Source organism: Cryptococcus neoformans, assembly GCF_000091045.1.
Source record: "Cryptococcus neoformans var. neoformans JEC21 chromosome 10 sequence".
Taxonomy (NCBI): domain Eukaryota; kingdom Fungi; phylum Basidiomycota; class Tremellomycetes; order Tremellales; family Cryptococcaceae; genus Cryptococcus; species Cryptococcus deneoformans.
In genome coordinates this window covers 188,499-206,883 of record NC_006679.1, presented here as the reverse complement: position 1 = coordinate 206,883, position 18,385 = coordinate 188,499, and the positions used below count along the sequence as shown (strand labels likewise).

Genomic DNA, 18,385 nt, shown 5'->3' with positions numbered 1-18,385 from the left:
GTTTTCCAGTCGCGGGCTCGCGGCAAGAATTGTCGCGCGCGTCTTTCTTTTTTCAACTCTCCTGGCTCTTCTTCCTTCCCCCCCCGTTCCGCGAACACCTGTGTATAGCTTTTTAACTCATCCACTATCGACAAACTCGACCCACATTCATTTAATTGCCTGCGCCACGACACTCGACGACGTCTACGACCATCATCCTGCGACGCTTCTTGCCGCTATTTCTACCCCCCCCGTCTCGTCGCTGCTATTCCCCTGAAACGCATACACGCGTACCGGCCACGCCTCAGCATCCTTTCCTCCTGCTAGTACAATCTAGGCCGAGACCGCCCATCACCAGGCGTACGGACGCACGAGCCTCTGTCTGATTGCTCGGTCGATCAAGATCTGATTGCGCACTGGATCCTTGCCTGCAATTTTCGGCTCACTCACGACAGCGGCGATCTTTCTCTATAAAGTGGGGGGCTAGTACCTCTCTCTTCTATCTGACAGCAGATTCCAACTTATCCACACTCATTTGTGCCCACGCTCTTTACCACGCGCTCTTCTCCGCCACATTCCCCTGCACCACACGCTCGGCGCGTACCGTACAGCGCAGACGATCCTCGCTCACGCCCAAGCAACGAGTGTCAGACGCGTCTTACTAAAAAGACACACAGAGTCAAACTGACAAGGATGACCATGTCCGAAAAGCCTCGTAAGTGGTATTAAATGGCAGCCAAAGTCGTCTTTCCGCTGACTCCCTTCCTCTTGGTCAGGCCTCCATCTCGACTTCAACTCGCCTGTTTGCCCAGCGCCTGTTTACTCGCCTCAGACATTTTCTTCTCCACCGACCTCACCACCGTCTCCCTTCGGGGGTTTCAGCTCTCAGCAATACAGCCCGCCCTTCATGCCGTCTAGAAAGTCCTTCTCCGGAGTCGATTCTGAAAGGGGCGCACCTCTAAGCCCTACGATGAGCGAGAAGAGTCTGGGATCACGGATGCAGTCGTCTCCCAGGATTTTAATGGGTGCGATGGTTAGCGTATCCCCCCGGCAAAATAGCGAGGAACTTTCTTTGGAAGTCCCCGGCATTGTCTTGAGTAGGTTTTACATCGACTTCTAAAATGGAATTCAAACTAAACGTGTATCTTTTAGCCGAACCACCTCATCTTAACCCGCGTCCTTTCCCTCCACCAAAACAAACCGTCCTCCTGGCTCCTACCTCGCTTCCACTACCCTCACTCGGCTCGTGTTCTTCCATCTTCCAAGGACACTGCCAACATTCTTCCATCTCTACCAAATCCGCACATCAATTCTCTCCCGCTTTCTCGTCCTTCCTCAGCGGTGCAGCCACGCCGTATCAGCAGCATCACGGCCGAAGAAACCGGATGAAGGCCATGCTGATGTTAGGTATAGTCGTTGTAGGAGGTTGGCATCTTTGGAGCACGCTGATGTACGAGGGATGGGGTGGTTTGGTTGAGGAAGCCGTTGAGGCGATCTAGGATAAAGTCTAATATCATCTTTAAGACTATCTCTTTTTCCATCCTCTTTCGCTTTTCGCTCAACTCTTTTACGGGTTACTGGTTACAACGGATTATTTTCCTTGCTTACAAGACGTTTGACCCGTTATTTCGTTGATTCCCTTTGTAGTCAACGTGTCATATCTCCAACCCCTTTCCCGTTGTCGAAGCTGTTCAAATCTTGACGCTTGTTGATGCCTTTGCGTGCTTTCCTGGCTTTGCTCCATACGTATGTCTTGACATTACTATCTGCTTCCTTACCATTTATCATACTTGTATACTGTCTTGACATCTATGCGCATTAGCTATTACGTACTTTAACGACCCTGCGATGAAAGATATATGGTGTTTGAAAATATCATTTGGTGGACAATATTATTAAAGGTTCTGATCAATGTAGTAAAGGGCTATATCCCCTCACCACACTTGACACCATGAACCGGTTAGTCCCTGTCTCGACCTGCCTCTTCTTCGGCCAATCGACTTGCAATCTGCAATTTGACCTATGGATGAAAAGCTATTCTCGTGCTAGCAATTAAAACGTATCTCAGCCAGCAGTAGTTCGCACTCACTATAAAAGATGAAGAAAGTGGATTGTACACACTCTTCGCCGATGATAACTACGTGCATTTATTATTTGCCTCCTGCTTTGCCATTCAAGTCGTATATCCAGAGCAGAATATCTATAAGCATCCTCGTCCATAGGAAGAGAAAATCCCCATTCTCGTCCTGTCAACAAGTAACCCGGGGGGGAAACACGTGGAAGTCCTCGATATTGAGGGTCGTCCTAAAAGAAGAGGATGAAGAGTGGTGGGGGAAGAAGCGCAAGGAACGATGGATGGTTATTACGCTTTTTGAAGGTATGTATACCGCTCATTGGATACATGATGGGATTATCTTTATTGGTTTACGTCGGTATTGACCAAAGTGCAACTCATTTAATGGCTGTGACGAGGCTCAAAAGGCGAAGAGCGACGAACAGCGAGGAGGAATGAACAACCGATCGAAGAGCTTGTTATTATTATCGGCCTCACCAGCAGACGGATGTCGTCAAATATTATTATTAGTTATTGAGAAGAACCTCCCTTATCACCCCCTGAATCCAGCGTTCGGTGAGGGATGGACAGACGTCGACATATTGAAGCGAACTCTTCCGTCCATCAACGATAAATTATTATCTAAACGAGTGATCGCGAAAAGCCGAGCAAGCGGATAAAGAATGCGGCGGGAAGCTCTTCTCACACAGCCATTCGCAGATCGGACACAGATAAAGAGGAATGGGGTATTACGTAAATTAAATGGGCATTCGGAAGCTGGTGCAAGCGAGCCGAGATATGGTTGAGAGGATGCTGACTGAGCGATCTCTTTTATTTCTATGCATGCATAAAAATCAACACCATCAGTCGATAGAGCACCCTTTCTTTGACCTGTACGCATACTAATCAGACCGTTAAGCAATGCTGTCACGACAGGAGGCAGTTCCTTTTGTTAGCCCGGCTCCACAAACCTGGGCGATATGATAAAGTCAACTCAACTCCTCGCATCTAACTATCCCTCATTCTTCAGAACATAACATTCATAATATAACAAAATGGCCAACCTCTACGAACAAGTTAACACACACTACTCGTCCATCGCTCGAGAGGACGAAGCCAGTAACGCAGAGCACATGAAGAAAGTTGCCCTGTCATTCGGCTACAATGTGGAAGACTTGGCATGTATTCCGGATGGCTCTAACCTCGGGGTCAGCTGTGGGAATCCGTTGACAATTGCAGGATTGAAAGAGGTGAGTGTTGCATAGCGATGTTACTGCACTACCACGTCTTGTCACTTTCAAAAACGTAATGCTAACATTGTTTAGGGCGAGACAGTCGTTGATCTAGGCTGCGGAGGGGGATTTGATGTCTTCCAGGCTGCCCGCAAAGTCGGTGTAAAGGGCCTTGTCATCGGAGTTGATTTAAGTGATGTAAGCAAGGCCAGCGAAAGTCGATGGAACAGAACCTCATCGATGTGATTTCACGACCGGACTAACACGGACCAGGACATGCTCGCTCGAGCTCGTGCAAACGCCGAGAAGTCATCTACCACCAACGTCAAATTTGTCAAGACGCCTATCACTGAAATAGAACTCCCATCTGACTCTACGGATTGCATCATCAGCAATTGTGTGATAAATCTCGTCCCTCACGACGACAAACATCTCGTCTTCAAAGAAATCTATCGCTTGCTTAAAGCCGGCGGCCGAGTATCGGTGAGCGATCTCCTAGCCAAAAAGCAGATCACTCCGGAGTTGCAGTCCCACCTCGGCCTCTACGTTGGATGCATTAGTGGGGCAAGCTTGGTGGGTGAATACGAGAATTGGTTGAAGGAAGCAGGATTTCAAGGTTTGTTTTTCTATCCTCCTTAGTCATAGTGGAACATCTGCTAATGCCAATCGCTCAGATATTATGCTTGTAAACAAAAATAGTGACATCAACATCTATAAAGAGAGAGTTCAAGAAGATGAGGAGAACTCATCCTCCTGTTGCGGCACCAAGATCCCTGTCTCAGAGACGAACAATGCAGTTGCGAACATCGACTTCAATGAGTGGGTCGGTATGTATATTCTATCGTTTTGCCTTTTGTCGTCTAGAGCTGACATCGCACTCTAGGAGCATTCAACATCTATGCTGTTAAGCCGAGCTCATAGAGCAAAAAGACGGCACCGTGACTATCAGCGTTATAACAAGCAATTCTTCATATCGATTTGAATCCACATAAAAGCCGATACAGGCACCCAGAATTAATTGATGATGATCAAATATTTTATGCATATATAGTGTGGCGACTGGAGGAAAATCAACGATTATGTTAAAAATTATTTATAATTCATATCCTTTTCCCTTGAGTCAATCTTCTCCCAATGATAATGCCACACTCCTGAAGCCGGCGATAAAGGGTGGCTACTTGCTTCAACAGCAAATCAAAAGTCGATGTGAATAAATTATTATTAGTCTTTATCAGAACCTTCGTTCACGGCTATAGACATTGCCTTTTTCCGACCACGTCTTGCGCCGAGGGCCAATCACCTAAGGCCTCAGGGCAGCTCCATTTTCAACGGAGAAGGCAAGAAGGCAAGAAGCTCTGAAGATCTCAAACCAACCAACCACAAGTCACAAGACGCAAGGCCCAGGGCTCTGGGACGTTTAATTCCGGTCTCTCAGGCTACTTACTACGACATCATTATTGGTTGTTGGAAGTGCTTCTCGTCATTGATACCTTTCTGAGCGCATGGAGATCGTCAGGACACAGAGCACGGCCTGATGATACTCGACCAAGCTAACATCGTAGATATGCAGGAACTTCGGTAGACAAAACGGGAGGCAGATTGTTACCTCGTACAGGACTGACATACGACTGACGCTGACCTTTGGCGTCTGGGAGTTTGCTTATCGTAGATCAAAGAAGAAGCTATTTTCATCTATGCCTTAGTCTTCTTCATAAATAAGCTACAGGCCAAATTCCATTGGAGCATATCTAACTGATAAGCATCTCAGCAAAACATAATCACACCAAAGCGGCCGAGAAAAAGCGGAACAAGACGAGGAGATTGATGTATATATATATATATATCTTGAACTCGGAAACACCAACAACTATACTCAACTTGCAAACCTCTGGTACGAACACCTACGATTCACATCTACAAAATGACCACAAGATTAAGAGTCAAGAGGATTCTGAAGAAGCTTGAGAGTGACCATGCTGAGGGTCTTACAAGTACAGAGATGTTCCTCGCAACCGAGGACCTCTTACCTGTCAAAGAGGAACAAAAGACTTGGGATGGTTGGAACTTTGTGAGTTTCTCAATCGTGCGATTGGACTAGTAACTGACCTGCTGCGTTAGGCTTCTTTCTGGATCGCTGACAGTTTCAACTTAAATACATTTACTATTGCTTCATCGATGATCAGTGCAGGCCTTAGTTGGTGGCAAGGTGAGATGAAAATCTATGTCAACGGCATGGGAAACGTCACTGATCCCGCTTAGCCTTCATCTGTGTCATAATCGGGTACTCCCTCGTCGGTCCGCTCATCGTCCTTAGTGCGCGTCCTGTATGTCCCCACTTCTATATGGCTTTGGACTGCACTGACCGAACAATAGGGCGCTGTCCATGGTATCGTCTTCCCTGCTGTCTGTCGTACCACGTTTGGATTATTCGGCAGTCTATGGCCTGTTCTCAACCGGGCAGGAATGGCTGGTACGTGTCTCAGTCTGCCTTTGAATCCAAGGGACTCATCTTCATTTAGCGATCTGGTGGGGCGTGCAAGGATGGCTCGGAGGTGAATGTGTTTATGTATTGCTCAGAGCGATCTGGCCAAGCTATCCCAATATCAAAAACATAATGCCTGCAAGCACCGAAACTACTTCAGGTTAGTTTTCATCATCCAACAAAGGCCAAACGCTTCGAATGCTTACATGAGTCAACAGCTTATGTTCTTGCCTTTGTAATTTTTTGGCTCCTTTCTTTGCCCACGATCTGGGTTCCCATCCACAAGCTTCGGTGGCTCTTCGCAGCCAAAGCAATAGTCGGCCCTATCGTGGGCTTTACTCTCTTTGGATGGTCAATCACTCGTGCAGGCGGTATTGGTCCAGTCTTCTCACAGCCTGCTACCTTGTCTGGCTCCGCTTTGGGGTGGCAGATGCTGATCAGCATCTCAAGCTGCTTCAACAACATGTTTACTCTCGTAGTCAATGCCCCTGACTTTGCCAGTAGGGCTAAGAAGCCCAGTGCTGCCGTATGGCCTCAACTGATTTCAATGCCGCTCGGCTTTACTGTCACCTCTTTCTTGGGTATCGTGATCGCTTCTGCCAGTGCTCCTCAATTTGGTACTCAGATCTGGGATGTTGTCCAGGTAAGACCCTCATCTTCCAAGTCATGCAATTCTGTGGTTAACTTTAATCACAGATTATGGACAGAATGCTTGACGGTGCCTCCTCATCTACACGAGCGGGACTTGTTTTTATCTCTGCTGGTTTCGTCTACGTTCAGTGAGTAGTACCTGCAACCGTTGCTCCGATTAGCTTTTTAACGACATGGCTAATGCGCAATGACAGGCTTTTGCTCAATGTTGCTGCCAACTCTATTTCTGCCGGCTGTGATTTGACTGCCCTCTTCCCTCGATACCTCTCTATTCGCAGGGGTGGATACATTGCCGCCATCATCGGTATCTGCATGAACCCCTGGTTGCTCTACACGTCTTCCTCCACCTTCAGCACTTATCTCAGCGCTTATGGTGTTCTTCTCTCGTGTATTGCGGGTCCAATGATCACCGACTACTGGTTCGTTCGAAGAGGACACATGCGTGTAAACGACTTGTATTCTGCGGAGAAGAGTGGATGGTACTGGTACACCTGGGGTATCAACTGGCGCGGTTATTTGGGCTACATCATCGGCTTTGCCTGTAACGCACCTGGTTTCATCAATTCTATCAACCCCAACATCTACGTCCCTGTAGGGGCCCAGCGTGTATACTACCTCTCTTGGATCACAGGTACTGGTATTTCCGGTTTTGTTTACTATCTGGCTTGTCTCATCTCTCCGCCGCCTGGAATGAACAGGACTTTCATGGAGGTTGATGAGAGTAAAGATGAGTTGAGGGTTGATGAGATTGCTAGGATGAGAATGCCGCAAGAGGGTGTGGAAGCGCCAGAGATATCGGAAAAGAAGGTCAGCCAGGAGGGCCAGGTGTCTGTGGTGGAAGCGGCGTAATGGGGTCCAGATCCTATATTTTTTGCTCAGGAGCATAGTTTTTGGGGCTCGCACCGTTGTAGCTTAGGGTTTTTTTTTTCAAACATTGTAGATGGATCAAAATGTGTTTAACCTCCAATCAGTCAGAGGTTTCGAGTCGTTGAGCCTATTTATGTTTTCCGAACAATAGTATTTCGAATATTTGGTTGACATATTATCGACATTTTCATTTCCCGAACATGACTGACTCTAGACACTTAACCATCTTTATAAACAAAACGCCCATTCTACTTTTGAGTTCTTGCAATCTATGGACCCATTTTATTCCTCTTCCTTGACCTCATCAGCAATCATCTGCCTCCATCTCCTTTGCACCTCTACAGCCTCCCTAAAGATCTTGTACTTGACATCCAACAACCTCTTCTCACTCGTCCCAAACTCATCATTCCTTGGTTCAATCCTCTTCCCCGGACGAGTCATCTGCACCATCACATCCCAAAGCCTCCACCCTTCCTTTTCCTTGGCCTCCTCCGCTTCTTGCTGGGATGAAATGGGCTTACCCTGTCGTTCGGTCGTGAGGTAATATGCGTATCGACCAAGCATCGCTGCGCCGAGTACGACAGCAGCAGAAGGTTGAGGGGGGATGATGACCGGCATCTGGAGGACGGTCGCGAGGAGACGCATGAGGGGACCGTTCTTGGCTTGGGAACCACTCATGTAGATAGAGTCAATCTTGTGGCCTTTGGCGTTCATCTCGTCGACAATGTGGCGCGTTTGCAAGGCGATGGCTTCAAGAGTGACGTTAAATTTGGCGGCGAGATCGTTGAGAGAGTCATCAAGGACGAGACCGGTGATCATACCCTTCATACGGGGATCGGCGAGGGGAGATCGATTACCGTGCTACGGTGTGTTAGTTTGGCGAAAAAGCAAAGAGAGGGGATATACTTACCAAGTCGGGATAGAAATGCAAATCCTTTGTCAAATGAGCTGCAAAACAATTAGCGTTAATGAATCTCACAATGATTGCGAATTCACATACTCAAAGTCTTGGCAGCTTTCTCCGCCTGCAGAGTTTCTAATCGTTCAGCGAGCAACTCAAAAGTGCTCTTGCCAGAACTCTTGGAAAGCTCCAAAAGCTTGGGATAGGCGGGGTGGCTTTGCATCATGAAGTCGATAAGCTGTTACCGCACGTCAGCCTTGGTCTACTGTCATATAGTAAGGATACACACCTGGCCGGTAGAAGATTGGCCACCTTCGTTCATCCAGAGGTTAGGGAACACGGCATCTCGATACGGACCCCAAACACTGCATTATGCCATTAGCGCATCTTCCAAGGTTTACAATAACGTTACGCACCCAGGGACCAAGATACCATCCTTGCTTTGTGCAATGTGGCATGTACTGGTACCAGCAATAGCAGCAAGCCTGGTACTAGCATCCTCAAGAGTAGGCTGAGCCTGGTCTTCTCCAGCAGCAGCAGCGACGGTACCGATCCATCCGGCATAGGCATCGATAACACCAGATCCGACAGCGGTCCCTTCCAGAAGACCGAGGTCTTCGGCGGCACGCTTGCTGAGGCCTTTACCGACTGGTTGGCCGGCAGTTAGGACGAGGCCGTTCTTGCCGGGAATACCACCGAGGGAAGCAAAATCTTCTTCGACCAAGTCGTGAAGGCCTAAGTTCCCCCCCCATTAGCCAGGATAGGATGATAGATGGAAACCGACGCACCGATCTTCTCGAAAAACCTAGCAGACCAGCCCTGGGAGCTAACCTCCTCCTTGCCGCCATCACAGTCGTGGGTCATGGTAGCTCCGATGGGGACAAAAGAGCATTTGCAGGCGAGAGAACAAGTGGAGCGAGCAATGTCGGAGGTAGCATTGTAAGTGAGGAAGTCGGGAAGGCTGAGACCACAGTTGGCGCTTGAACGCAATTATAGCAGAAGAAACATACTCAAAGAACATGCACTGCTTGAACTTCTCCTGAGCCATGTGTTTGCTCAACCAGAGAGTCTTGGGGATCTCCATCTCAAGCTGTGTGGGTCATTAGCTCACATTCGAAAGCTTGGGAATAATTACTCACACTCATAGTCTTGCCAACAAAACCAAGCACGCCCTCGCCAGTCGAGTTGATTTTTTCGGCCTCCTCCTCAGCTCGGTGGTCAGCCCAAAGGATGACATTCCACTCCCCTTCCGACCCGAGATTGGCATCCTTTTCATCCTCCTCAGTCTGGCCTGTCCTGGAGATGCTCACAGGCTTGCCCTGTTTGTCGACGACAGCAAGCGAACAAGTAGCGTCAAAGCCGAGACCTTTAACTTGTTCAGGCTTGATACCAGACTCGGAGAGGATCTTCTTAGAGCAGGTGGAGAGCGATTTCCAGATGTTCCTTGTGGATTGCTCAAAGATACGAGCGTCGGTGGGGGAACGGTGGGTAAGAGTAGGTTCTGGTGGAGAAAGAAAAAAGTTTGAATTAGGACGACGGCGTAGAAGTGACAAGAGAACTGACCAGCGTGCTCAGCGATAAGATTACCGTTGCGGTCGACGAGACATGCTCTGCCAGAGCCAGTGCCACTGTTGATAAGCAGTGTCAGCGTCTGCTGCGAGTATATAGGAACGTGGCTGAGGTGTGGCTTGCGGTGGTGTTAGGGCAGCTCCACTTACACGTCAAAGCCGATAAAGTACTCCATGTCGCTCATTATTGTGTTCTGAGGGGTTTAGATAGGTATATTATAATGGGGTTGGGGTTGCAAATTTCAATGGCAAAGGGAGAAAATGTAACAAGTAAAAAGTCTATATAGACGAACGATGTTTCGCAATTATTACCAACAAGGAGGGAGGATTCGAAGCTTTCGAAGATTCGGCACCGGCACAACGGCTCAGTCCCCAAATTCCGACTTTGGCCCAGGCCCCGCAGGGCCCCGCAAAAATATATGCGGAACAAAAAAGCGGAAGGGTCCAATTATTATGTAATCACCACATTCGTTCAAACGCCAACATCCCCCAGGGCCATTCATGTTATTTAGGTGTCGGTGGAATCGTGGTGTGATTCGACTACCGACGAATTCACTGATTAACATTCTTTAGAAAGTAAATGGGGATGATGCTTTGTCATTGAAATGGGTATATAATCATAAGCTCGATCTCTAATCGTTTCTATCCTGTCATCAGTATGCCCTTTTCCTATTTTATGTCTACGTCCTCTTTTCCTTTCATTGTTCGCCGGAACTTCTTCCTCAAATCGTCTTGTTTGAAATTTTTTCATACGATTACGATTACTTTTTAGTTCGATTCGTATCTATATACCAACTCTGCTTCTTTCTTCCTTACGCTCTCGGATTCTCGTCCTATACTATGTATCAAAAGTCTCCAAACTCGAGAAATGAACTAAAAGCGACGAAAGGAAAAATGCGGTAATAACTAATATAATTGAGCAGGGGGGGAGAGGAACTAGAAACTACATAAAAAACGATATCAACAACTGAGAAGGGGGTGATAAATGTGCTGTTCTTGAGGTGCAATGCGGATCGATATGCGATGTGATGAAATGCCAAATGAGAAAACCGTGAGAGACATGATGCCGGACGAAACTGATGAAAAGCCAAAACCTCGTTAACAGGTCATAGCTCCGGCATGCTTCAAAAACCCGCATAGTACCCCTAATGGATTCTCCCTCGCCCCTTCGGCCCTCCTCCTCTCGAAAGGACTGACTCCACTTTGCATTTTTAAACCGCCCATCAAAGTCGCAAGTACATCCTCCTCGCCCTCCTGCTGGTTGATAGGCACAACCTTGAGCTTTGCCTGGCCAGTGACGACGGCGGCGAGCTTATCGTTATCTAGAGACTTGGAGGAACCTTGAGTAAAGGCAGACCAGAAGGATGAGGCGAGTTTGGAGGTGACGTGCGACGTAGCGGCACCAGCGACGTCGGCAGCAGAGGGAGAAGGAGTGGAAGGACCTTCCACGAAGAATTTGGGTCGCAAGTCACCAGCAAGGTTGGCCTTGTCGGCCGCAGCCTCCTTAGCCAACCTGGACCAGATCTGCATCCTGTAGCTGTCCATTGAGCGGAGACTCCAAGGTGTGTTCTCAGACCACTCAGAGAAGGTAGAAGAGCCATCGGCACCACTAGCAGGGTTGGAGAGAGTGTGGGGCAAGGTGGAAGGAGCAGGCTCGTTGAGATTTGGGTTAAGATTGACCCTTGGAAGATCAGCAAAGGATCGAAGAGGGGCAGGGTTGGAAGAAGGAAGGACAAGGTCAGGGGTCATGATAGTGTGGCAAATGGTAGAGCCGCCACCAAACATGTTGTCATTGCTCCAGCCGCCTTTGAGGGACGAAGGAAGATCTTTCCGAGGGTTGTAGGTATTGAGCGGGGTGCCCGGTCGGCGAACAGGGCCATTTGGAGTAGCAGAGCTCGCAGCGTTGGCAATAGCCGGAGACTTGGCCAGAGCAGATACCATAGCCGGTGAAAATGACTTGCTAGCGGACTCGGGGTGGAGAATGGACATGGTGCTAGCCTTCAGGGCTGCCAACTCTTTCCTGTTAGGAATTTTAGCATCTGCTTTGCCAAGAAAAAAAGAAGGGAATCACATACCTCAAATCCTGGTTTTCATTCCTGGAGTGGATTAACTCATTCCTCATTTCATCGATCACCATATCCCTGTCCTTGATATGCGCCTCAAGAGTTCCAATGTAGTCCTTTCTCCTGGTCCTGAAAGCTCGAGCACTAAGCTTATTCCTCAACTGTCTCTTCTCCTTGGAACTGAGCTTTTTGTACTCTTCAGGTGATGGTCGCCAAGACTCGTCATCATCCAAATCTTCACCGTCCTCACGAACGACTGAAGACATACCGCCACCCTTTTTGCCACCCTTACCCTTCCCCGCGGAGAAGATGTCAGGAAGGGGAACCAGTCGGTCGATTCGAGAATCAAGGTCCTCGAATGACATGGTGGAACCTGCACGCGTACGGTTTGGTTCTTCAGAAATTGAACGAAGTGGTTCTTCTAGCTTCTCAACCGGTTGGGTGGTGGGCGGGACGGGAGTGGGGGCAGCGAGGGAAGCAGGCACGAGAGAAGGGGCAACCGCAACCGGAGGGGTGTTGGAAGTGGTTGCGGGAGCAGATTGTGCGGCGGGTGCCACAGCCATCGGTTGGACGGGAATCACAGCACTGTCCGAAGCAGGAGAGTTGGTAAACAACATTGATGGCTCAATGGTCTGCGCATTGCCTTCCGCGGGGCTAGCCGCCACTCCCGGAAGCTCCGCACCAAATTTTTTCTGATAGTTCATGATGTTCTCCATCAATTGTTGTAGGGCAGCCTGCTGGTCAACAGGTAGTCCCCCAAACGACAAAGGAGCTAATTGAGTAGGAACAGGATTGGACGCCGGTGACTGAGAGTCAAAGACAGGGTAGTCGATAGGTTCTTGCTTGACGACAATGTCATCTGCGAACGCTGCCTTGGAGTCTTTGGAGTCACCAAGAGACAGTCCGATAGGGTAATCGGTGTCCATAGATGTGTTAAAGAAGTCAAAGGATGTATCGTGGAAGAGTGGGTCTTGGGTGGGAAGTGGGGAAGGGGTGGCATTTGACTCTGTTGCTGGAGAGTTTCCATGGGTCTGCACATCGCAATCAGCCAGTTGCGCTGTCAGTCACTCGAGCGTCCCGAATGCATTGTAAGGTTGACTCACACTTGACTCTCCCGCGCTCTCAAATTCTTCAAAATTGAAAAGCTCCTCAAAGTTGGCAACGTCGTTGTGGGTAGTCATGTCGATATCGCCTTGGGAGAAGGCAATGGAGGGGGAGTTCGTAGTCGCCATTATCGATAAAGCAGCTAATAGATAAGAGTCAGTGACGATCCAAACGCTCAAACAACGCGACAAAGAATGGACAATGAAATATCCTGAGATACACCGCCCCGAGCGCAGGATTCTGAGCGGCGGGAAGTTGTTTGGGTACCTCGAAGGTCAAGGCGCGTTGTATGTACACAAACGAAACCACACGGTATGATGGCGTGCGTTTCATGCGCACGGAAAAAGGCAGAGGGAAGGAAGAATGGATAGGATGGAAAATTATAGAGGCTGAGAAACTTACCTTATGGATGGTTGACGATGGGGATAAGGTGGAGCGGAATGCGCAAGAGAAGGTCGATAAGCACTCAGTGGCGAGTGGGCTGTGGGCGGGCGAGTGTGACGGGTGTCCGTATCTGTGTTGGTGGTGAGAGTATAGACGAGTGTAGAATGGGCGATGGATAATAGAACAAAAGAGATATGAAAGAAATGTGAGAAACGATAGAACAGCCTAGATGAAGGATTAATATCACAGGTGACTCATCATACAAACCCCAGATGGTGCGATCATGTCCGAAGGCCGTTCATCGCGCCTTTTATTTCCCATCCTTTCCACTGCATTCCTTTTCTATGCATGCACCTAATTCGAGCCACTCCCGTGCAAGGCCGCCCATGCTCCACCCTTATCACCTCGGTCGATGCATGCATGCCCATATCCCTTCCCCGAACCGCGACTCCTCTTTTGTTCAAATTTGAGGGCGAGATCTCGGGCACGAGCGTGGAGCGGGGTGCAGCCGGCAGGTTGACCAAGCCTCCAAGCCGCTCGGCTACGGCCATTGGTTATTAATTACGTAACATTCTTATCCCACGTGGCTTCCACATCATCATCCATGGCGCTCGAAACCAAGCTGCTGCTGTTGGCTCGCTTGCAGTGCTTGTGTTCCTCGCTTCTCGTTCACGGCCCTCTCTTTATTCAGTGTTGAAAAGGTTTAGTTTCTCCACCTTCAGTTCAGCGTCATTATGAACTCAGCCTTTTGGCAGACTGCTAATGTAATTCATTGCTATGCACATGCGTAAATTGAAATATGAACATGAACATGGTCCCCTTCTCTTTCCGTACTCTTTCTGAAACAACACTATGTCGTATTCAACAGCACATTATGTCGTACTATATCTTTACTTTTCTTGTTGGGCGTCCTTCTTGCTCTCCAACTTATCTGTCTCACCTGAGTTTTCCGGAACTTCACCTTCAGTTTGTGCTTGAGCCTGAGCTTTAACTTCTCTTTCTCTCTCCTTTGCTCTAGCCTTCTGAGCTGCTTTCTTAGCTCGTTTCTTCGACAATGAACCCTTCTTATCGTCTTGCTTCTCTTCCGCCGATGAGGTAGCGGGGAATAATCCAGGAGACAGAGGAGAGAGCTCGGTTTCTAATTCAGACTCGGAGCTAGGTTCTGAAATTGTTTCGCCGGTAGGAGTTGATCCAAGTTCAGGGGCGGCAGAAGTAGTTGTGGATGTTTGTTCTTGTTGAACGGCGCTCTCAGCAGTCTTGGATTCGGGTTGAGCGGAGATCCCTGAGGTAGCCGGGGGGTTGGAGGAGCTGGATTCGACAACAGGAACGACTACAATAGGAGCAGGAGCCTTGGATGGAGGTTCTGAAGCCGTTGCCTCTTTTTCCTCTTCCTCATCATCCGATTTGACATTTTCCAACTCTGCTTCCTCTTCCTTATCAACTTCCTTGTCTTCCTTTACTCTGCTAGAATCCCCCTCCTGGAAGGTTTCCAATGCAACCTGGTCACCAGACTTGGGCTGTACCTGCTGCTCAGCAAGCCTAGTCTCGTCAACGGGCCTGGTCTCCTCCTGCTCTGCTTCTTCCTCTTTCGGTTCTTCCGCCACAGGTAAAGGCGCCATATCAGCCTCCTTCTGCAACTTCCTCTCATCTTCGAGGAGATCAATCTCATCCTTGGTTACTTCTTCTTCATCCTTCTTCTCCTCCCGGGTCACAAACTCGGCTACCGGCGGCGGGCTCGCATCCTCCACATGCTCAGTTTCGATGTCTTGAGATAAAGCCTCAATGTCTGAGACATGGACAGCCGTCTGAACGGAGCTGGTACTTTCCGAGCTTGACAAACTGTCGGATCGAGATCTCAGCTTTTGTTCCCCATGACCCTCCTCTTCCTCGTTTTCTTCTTCTTCCACAGCATTGGTAACATTGGCGGCGGGAGTAGAAGACGAGCCTTCGGCCACATCCTCATCCTGAGCTGGTGTTGATCGTGCAGCTTTACCCCTGCCTAATATTTGATTACGGCCAAAGGTGCTGCTACCTCTGACCGCCAATTTGGAAGGACCGCTAGATATTTTAACAGGTTCCTTGGCATCCTCCGTCTCATCGTGAGTGCTAGACTTCTCCTTTCCCTTACCTCTCCCAATATCTTCCTCATCATCATCCCTGAATTGACTGACGACCTCTTTGGGAATAACCAGTAGCCTCTCGCCGACAAGCTCATAAGCTTCACAAAGTTCAACGAATCGGGCGTAAAGTGAATTTTCGACTTCGGCCATGATGAACGCCTCACGATGGTGGAAGTAGGCATGGGAGAAGATACGCGAGAGACGTCGGAATATGGAGGGAAAGTGTGAGACGGAAGCAGGAGGGATGTGCATTCTGGACATGGTTAGCTCACTCAGAATGAGGTGGCGATTAGACTTACCGAGAAGGGAAATGTTTGGAGTTGTTAAGCAGAGTCACGGTGGAGTCCAGTCTATCTTCAGATCAGATATTTGCTCCATGTACTCAAATGATACTCACGTATGCAAAATGTAGTCAATGGTACTACATTCTCTAGTCCCGCTGCCGTGAGCTACGCAAAAGTATGACCACTCGGACGACCTCATTTGTGGGCATGTTTCACGAGTGCAAATGGGAAGAAGCGCTGTGATAAGTGGAGTAAGGTCTATAGGTATACGCCTTCAGGCAATTCAGCTAATGTCTTCATCTCTGAAAAGGTGTGTATATACCTAAGATGCTCGTAGATCCACTACGAGATAATCTTGGTCAGCATCGTCATTTACTCTAACCAAAACAAAAGACATACCACGTCCCTATCAGGCCCCTTTCCATCCATGCTGCCATCTCCAGCAGGTACCTTTACCAGCCCATTAACATCATGGGGATCATGCTTTACCTTGAGTGCCAGATACTCTGCCAGCTGAAAAGGGCCATTCAGAGTTGAAAGTGGAGGGACAGACGGAGTCGGTGGTTGAGGAGGAACTTCGGCGAGTTTTGTGCCCCGTTTGAGGCGGTAGGAGGCAGCCCTCTGGGAAGGCTGTATTATCATTGTATATTGGCTGCCGCTGAAGCTTGCAAACGAGCAGGATCAAGCTGGGGTCGATGACTGAGCGAATTTGTGGAATCAATCGACGATGCAGGACATTGGCACATAGCAACAAAGAAGTGCTTACGTTTAGGCGCGTCGCGCGCTAGGCAGTTGGTGGAAAATCAGCCTCCCTATTTTAATTGATATCAGGCTCACTGGCCACACGACCAGAGACCACTGCCTGTTTCAATTATAGTGACGAACGGATCCAGTCGGCGGATACGAATGATCAGAAGGTTTCCCCTGTTGGAGATAAGTCACACCACTCCTGGAGCAACGTAAGCATAGATACCGTCCTTAACAACACCTCCAATGTTGCCGTTCATGTCCATGGGTGCATCCTGCATTTGAGAAACTTTTGGAGAGAGAAGAAGACTATCATCATTCACCAAAGACCCTGGCCAACATCAAAGCAACACCCCGAGACCCCAGGGATGCTTTGCCTCCCGCTGGGGAGCAGGACGAGGCCATTTCACCCTTTCTGGGGCGATACTTCCACCGGTACAGCGTGGATCAGTAGCAATAACGTCGCTTTCCATGTTTCAAGAATATATTTTACACGCTTTCAGGCAAGAACGATTCTGGATGCTCGACCATTGACAATATAGTCAAAGAAGGCCGCTGACGGACGCAATCATGTAGGTGTGAATAAGGCATATATGTTGCAGCTTTGAGCGAATACCAAGCAGATGGATGAGATTTGGGGTATACATTACAGAAGGCTAACACCCGGTCTATCTTTGCAATCATCTTCCCTTCTATCATCATCCCCCGCCTTTCCTTCACAAGGTTCCAACCTCCACATACATTGCTTCATGAATACATCCGCCACCCACTGAACAATCTACGCGTCCTTTCCCAAAGAAGGCTAAGCGTAGTGGTCGATAAGGGAATCTCGCATTTCGTTGATGACAGCGGTAGAAGTTTGTCCTTGCAATCCTGTAGATGTTGTTAGTATCAATCGATATTTAATAGGGGGAGAAACTCACGGAAGGTAGCCTCGATAACGCTAACCTCGGTAGCGGTTGTGTCCAAACCAGTGAAAGCACACCAGTCATTCACGACCAACCCCGCACCGATAACCTCTGAACCTCGGTTCACTGTACCCGCCACAAGAGGGACCTGCAAGAGAGAAGACAACTCGTCCAATTCTGATCGAGATGTCTTGGGGTGGACGAGACCTCCCTGGTTTGAGAGGGCACAGTAAGAACCAACGAGGACGTTGCCGGCAATAGTTTGTCGGAAAACTTCAACTTTGAGTGTATCGGCAATAATCTCTTCTGTCTCTCGATCTATGTCGGGATGCACCAAAGCCACATAGTCGTTACAAGCGATAACGTTCCCCAAAGCTGACAGACGCTCTTCTACTCGTTGAATGGCGACGGTGGGGGGGAGAGAGTTACGGAGATGTTGTAGTTCTTGGTCGGTGGTGGAGCTGGGGACGAGAAGACCATGTCTGTTACCGGCGGTGAGACGACCGATGATTCGGGTGCCACCGATGGTGGTGTGGACGATGGGCACGACATCGGCGAGCTCGGCTTCAAAGACAGAGTAGAAGTTTGTAGAAGAAGCGAGAGCTGTGAGACAGTAGCTTTGAACAGAGTCAGTCTTGTGCCATGCCCAATATCTACAACATTGACATACGAGTTGGTGAGCTTGGAGAAGACACCAATGTCGGTAGAGTTTTCAAATTGAGTACCTGATGAAAGAGTGAGCGAGTGGGAAGCAAACTAAAGGGGTGGAGCGACGTACGGACGGCCATGCTGACAAAGTTCTTAAATGGGTCTCTGTTGCTGTTCTAGTTGTTGTTGTTGTAAAAGTGATAGAAATGCGAAAAGGCGCTGAATGTGGGAATGGTAATGGTTTTGTTGTAGAGTATTTATGCTGTTGAGGAGAGAACAGAGATGTCGAAAATAATCACCACCTCCCCCCGGATCCGGAGAACCAACACCTGCAAAGACGTAACTTTTAATATGGGTGCTTACTTAAGGTTATTTTCATTACGTAACGTAAAGC

The 18,385-nt window shown here is 48.7% G+C and overlaps 7 protein-coding genes across 7 annotated transcripts; 3 read left to right on the top strand and 4 right to left on the bottom strand.

Annotated features, from left to right (window-relative positions):
- The first annotated feature begins 69 nt into the window (after window positions 1-69).
- Window positions 70-1,845, top strand: CNJ00710 (hypothetical protein). Its single transcript, XM_567452.2, has 3 exons — window positions 70-694; window positions 756-1,076; window positions 1,132-1,845. Exons 1-3 carry the CDS (start codon window positions 673-675, stop codon window positions 1,476-1,478), a joined length of 690 nt encoding a protein of 229 aa, XP_567452.1. The 5' UTR covers window positions 70-672; the 3' UTR covers window positions 1,479-1,845.
- A 1,043-nt stretch (window positions 1,846-2,888) lies between these two features.
- Window positions 2,889-4,329, top strand: CNJ00700 (conserved hypothetical protein). The gene is made up of 5 exons (XM_024657925.1): window positions 2,889-3,282; window positions 3,358-3,462; window positions 3,538-3,880; window positions 3,939-4,091; window positions 4,148-4,329. Exons 1-5 carry the CDS (start codon window positions 3,088-3,090, stop codon window positions 4,183-4,185), a joined length of 834 nt encoding a protein of 277 aa, XP_024513640.1. The 5' UTR covers window positions 2,889-3,087; the 3' UTR covers window positions 4,186-4,329.
- Window positions 4,330-4,453: 124 nt separating this feature from the next.
- On the top strand, window positions 4,454-7,426 carry CNJ00690 (uracil permease, putative). Its single transcript, XM_567451.2, has 8 exons — window positions 4,454-5,332; window positions 5,383-5,470; window positions 5,524-5,588; window positions 5,638-5,734; window positions 5,784-5,906; window positions 5,965-6,389; window positions 6,443-6,525; window positions 6,592-7,426. Exons 1-8 carry the CDS (start codon window positions 5,186-5,188, stop codon window positions 7,244-7,246), a joined length of 1,683 nt encoding a protein of 560 aa, XP_567451.1. The 5' UTR covers window positions 4,454-5,185; the 3' UTR covers window positions 7,247-7,426.
- CNJ00680 (conserved hypothetical protein) lies at window positions 7,424-10,027 on the bottom strand. The gene is made up of 10 exons (XM_567450.2): window positions 9,884-10,027; window positions 9,729-9,793; window positions 9,305-9,666; window positions 9,176-9,255; window positions 8,954-9,126; window positions 8,582-8,900; window positions 8,455-8,530; window positions 8,265-8,403; window positions 8,175-8,212; window positions 7,424-8,125 (listed from the first exon to the last, which is right to left on the bottom strand). Exons 1-10 carry the CDS (start codon window positions 9,916-9,918, stop codon window positions 7,547-7,549), a joined length of 1,866 nt encoding a protein of 621 aa, XP_567450.1. The 5' UTR covers window positions 9,919-10,027; the 3' UTR covers window positions 7,424-7,546.
- Window positions 10,028-10,349: 322 nt separating this feature from the next.
- CNJ00670 (hypothetical protein) lies at window positions 10,350-13,462 on the bottom strand. The gene is made up of 4 exons (XM_567449.2): window positions 13,303-13,462; window positions 12,900-13,042; window positions 11,809-12,827; window positions 10,350-11,753 (listed from the first exon to the last, which is right to left on the bottom strand). Exons 2-4 carry the CDS (start codon window positions 13,026-13,028, stop codon window positions 10,832-10,834), a joined length of 2,070 nt encoding a protein of 689 aa, XP_567449.1. The 5' UTR covers window positions 13,029-13,042; window positions 13,303-13,462; the 3' UTR covers window positions 10,350-10,831.
- A 579-nt stretch (window positions 13,463-14,041) lies between these two features.
- Window positions 14,042-16,415, bottom strand: CNJ00660 (conserved hypothetical protein). The gene is made up of 5 exons (XM_567448.2): window positions 16,088-16,415; window positions 16,011-16,030; window positions 15,802-15,960; window positions 15,704-15,754; window positions 14,042-15,657 (listed from the first exon to the last, which is right to left on the bottom strand). The coding sequence occupies exons 1-5, from the start codon at window positions 16,328-16,330 to the stop codon at window positions 14,175-14,177; spliced, it is 1,956 nt and encodes a 651-aa protein (XP_567448.1). The 5' UTR covers window positions 16,331-16,415; the 3' UTR covers window positions 14,042-14,174.
- A 284-nt stretch (window positions 16,416-16,699) lies between these two features.
- Window positions 16,700-18,289, bottom strand: CNJ00650 (eukaryotic translation initiation factor 6 (eif-6), putative). Its single transcript, XM_024657924.1, has 5 exons — window positions 18,122-18,289; window positions 18,014-18,068; window positions 17,359-17,960; window positions 17,081-17,308; window positions 16,700-16,990 (listed from the first exon to the last, which is right to left on the bottom strand). Exons 1-4 carry the CDS (start codon window positions 18,129-18,131, stop codon window positions 17,238-17,240), a joined length of 738 nt encoding a protein of 245 aa, XP_024513649.1. The 5' UTR covers window positions 18,132-18,289; the 3' UTR covers window positions 16,700-16,990; window positions 17,081-17,237.
- Between the last annotated feature and the right edge of the window lie 96 nt (window positions 18,290-18,385).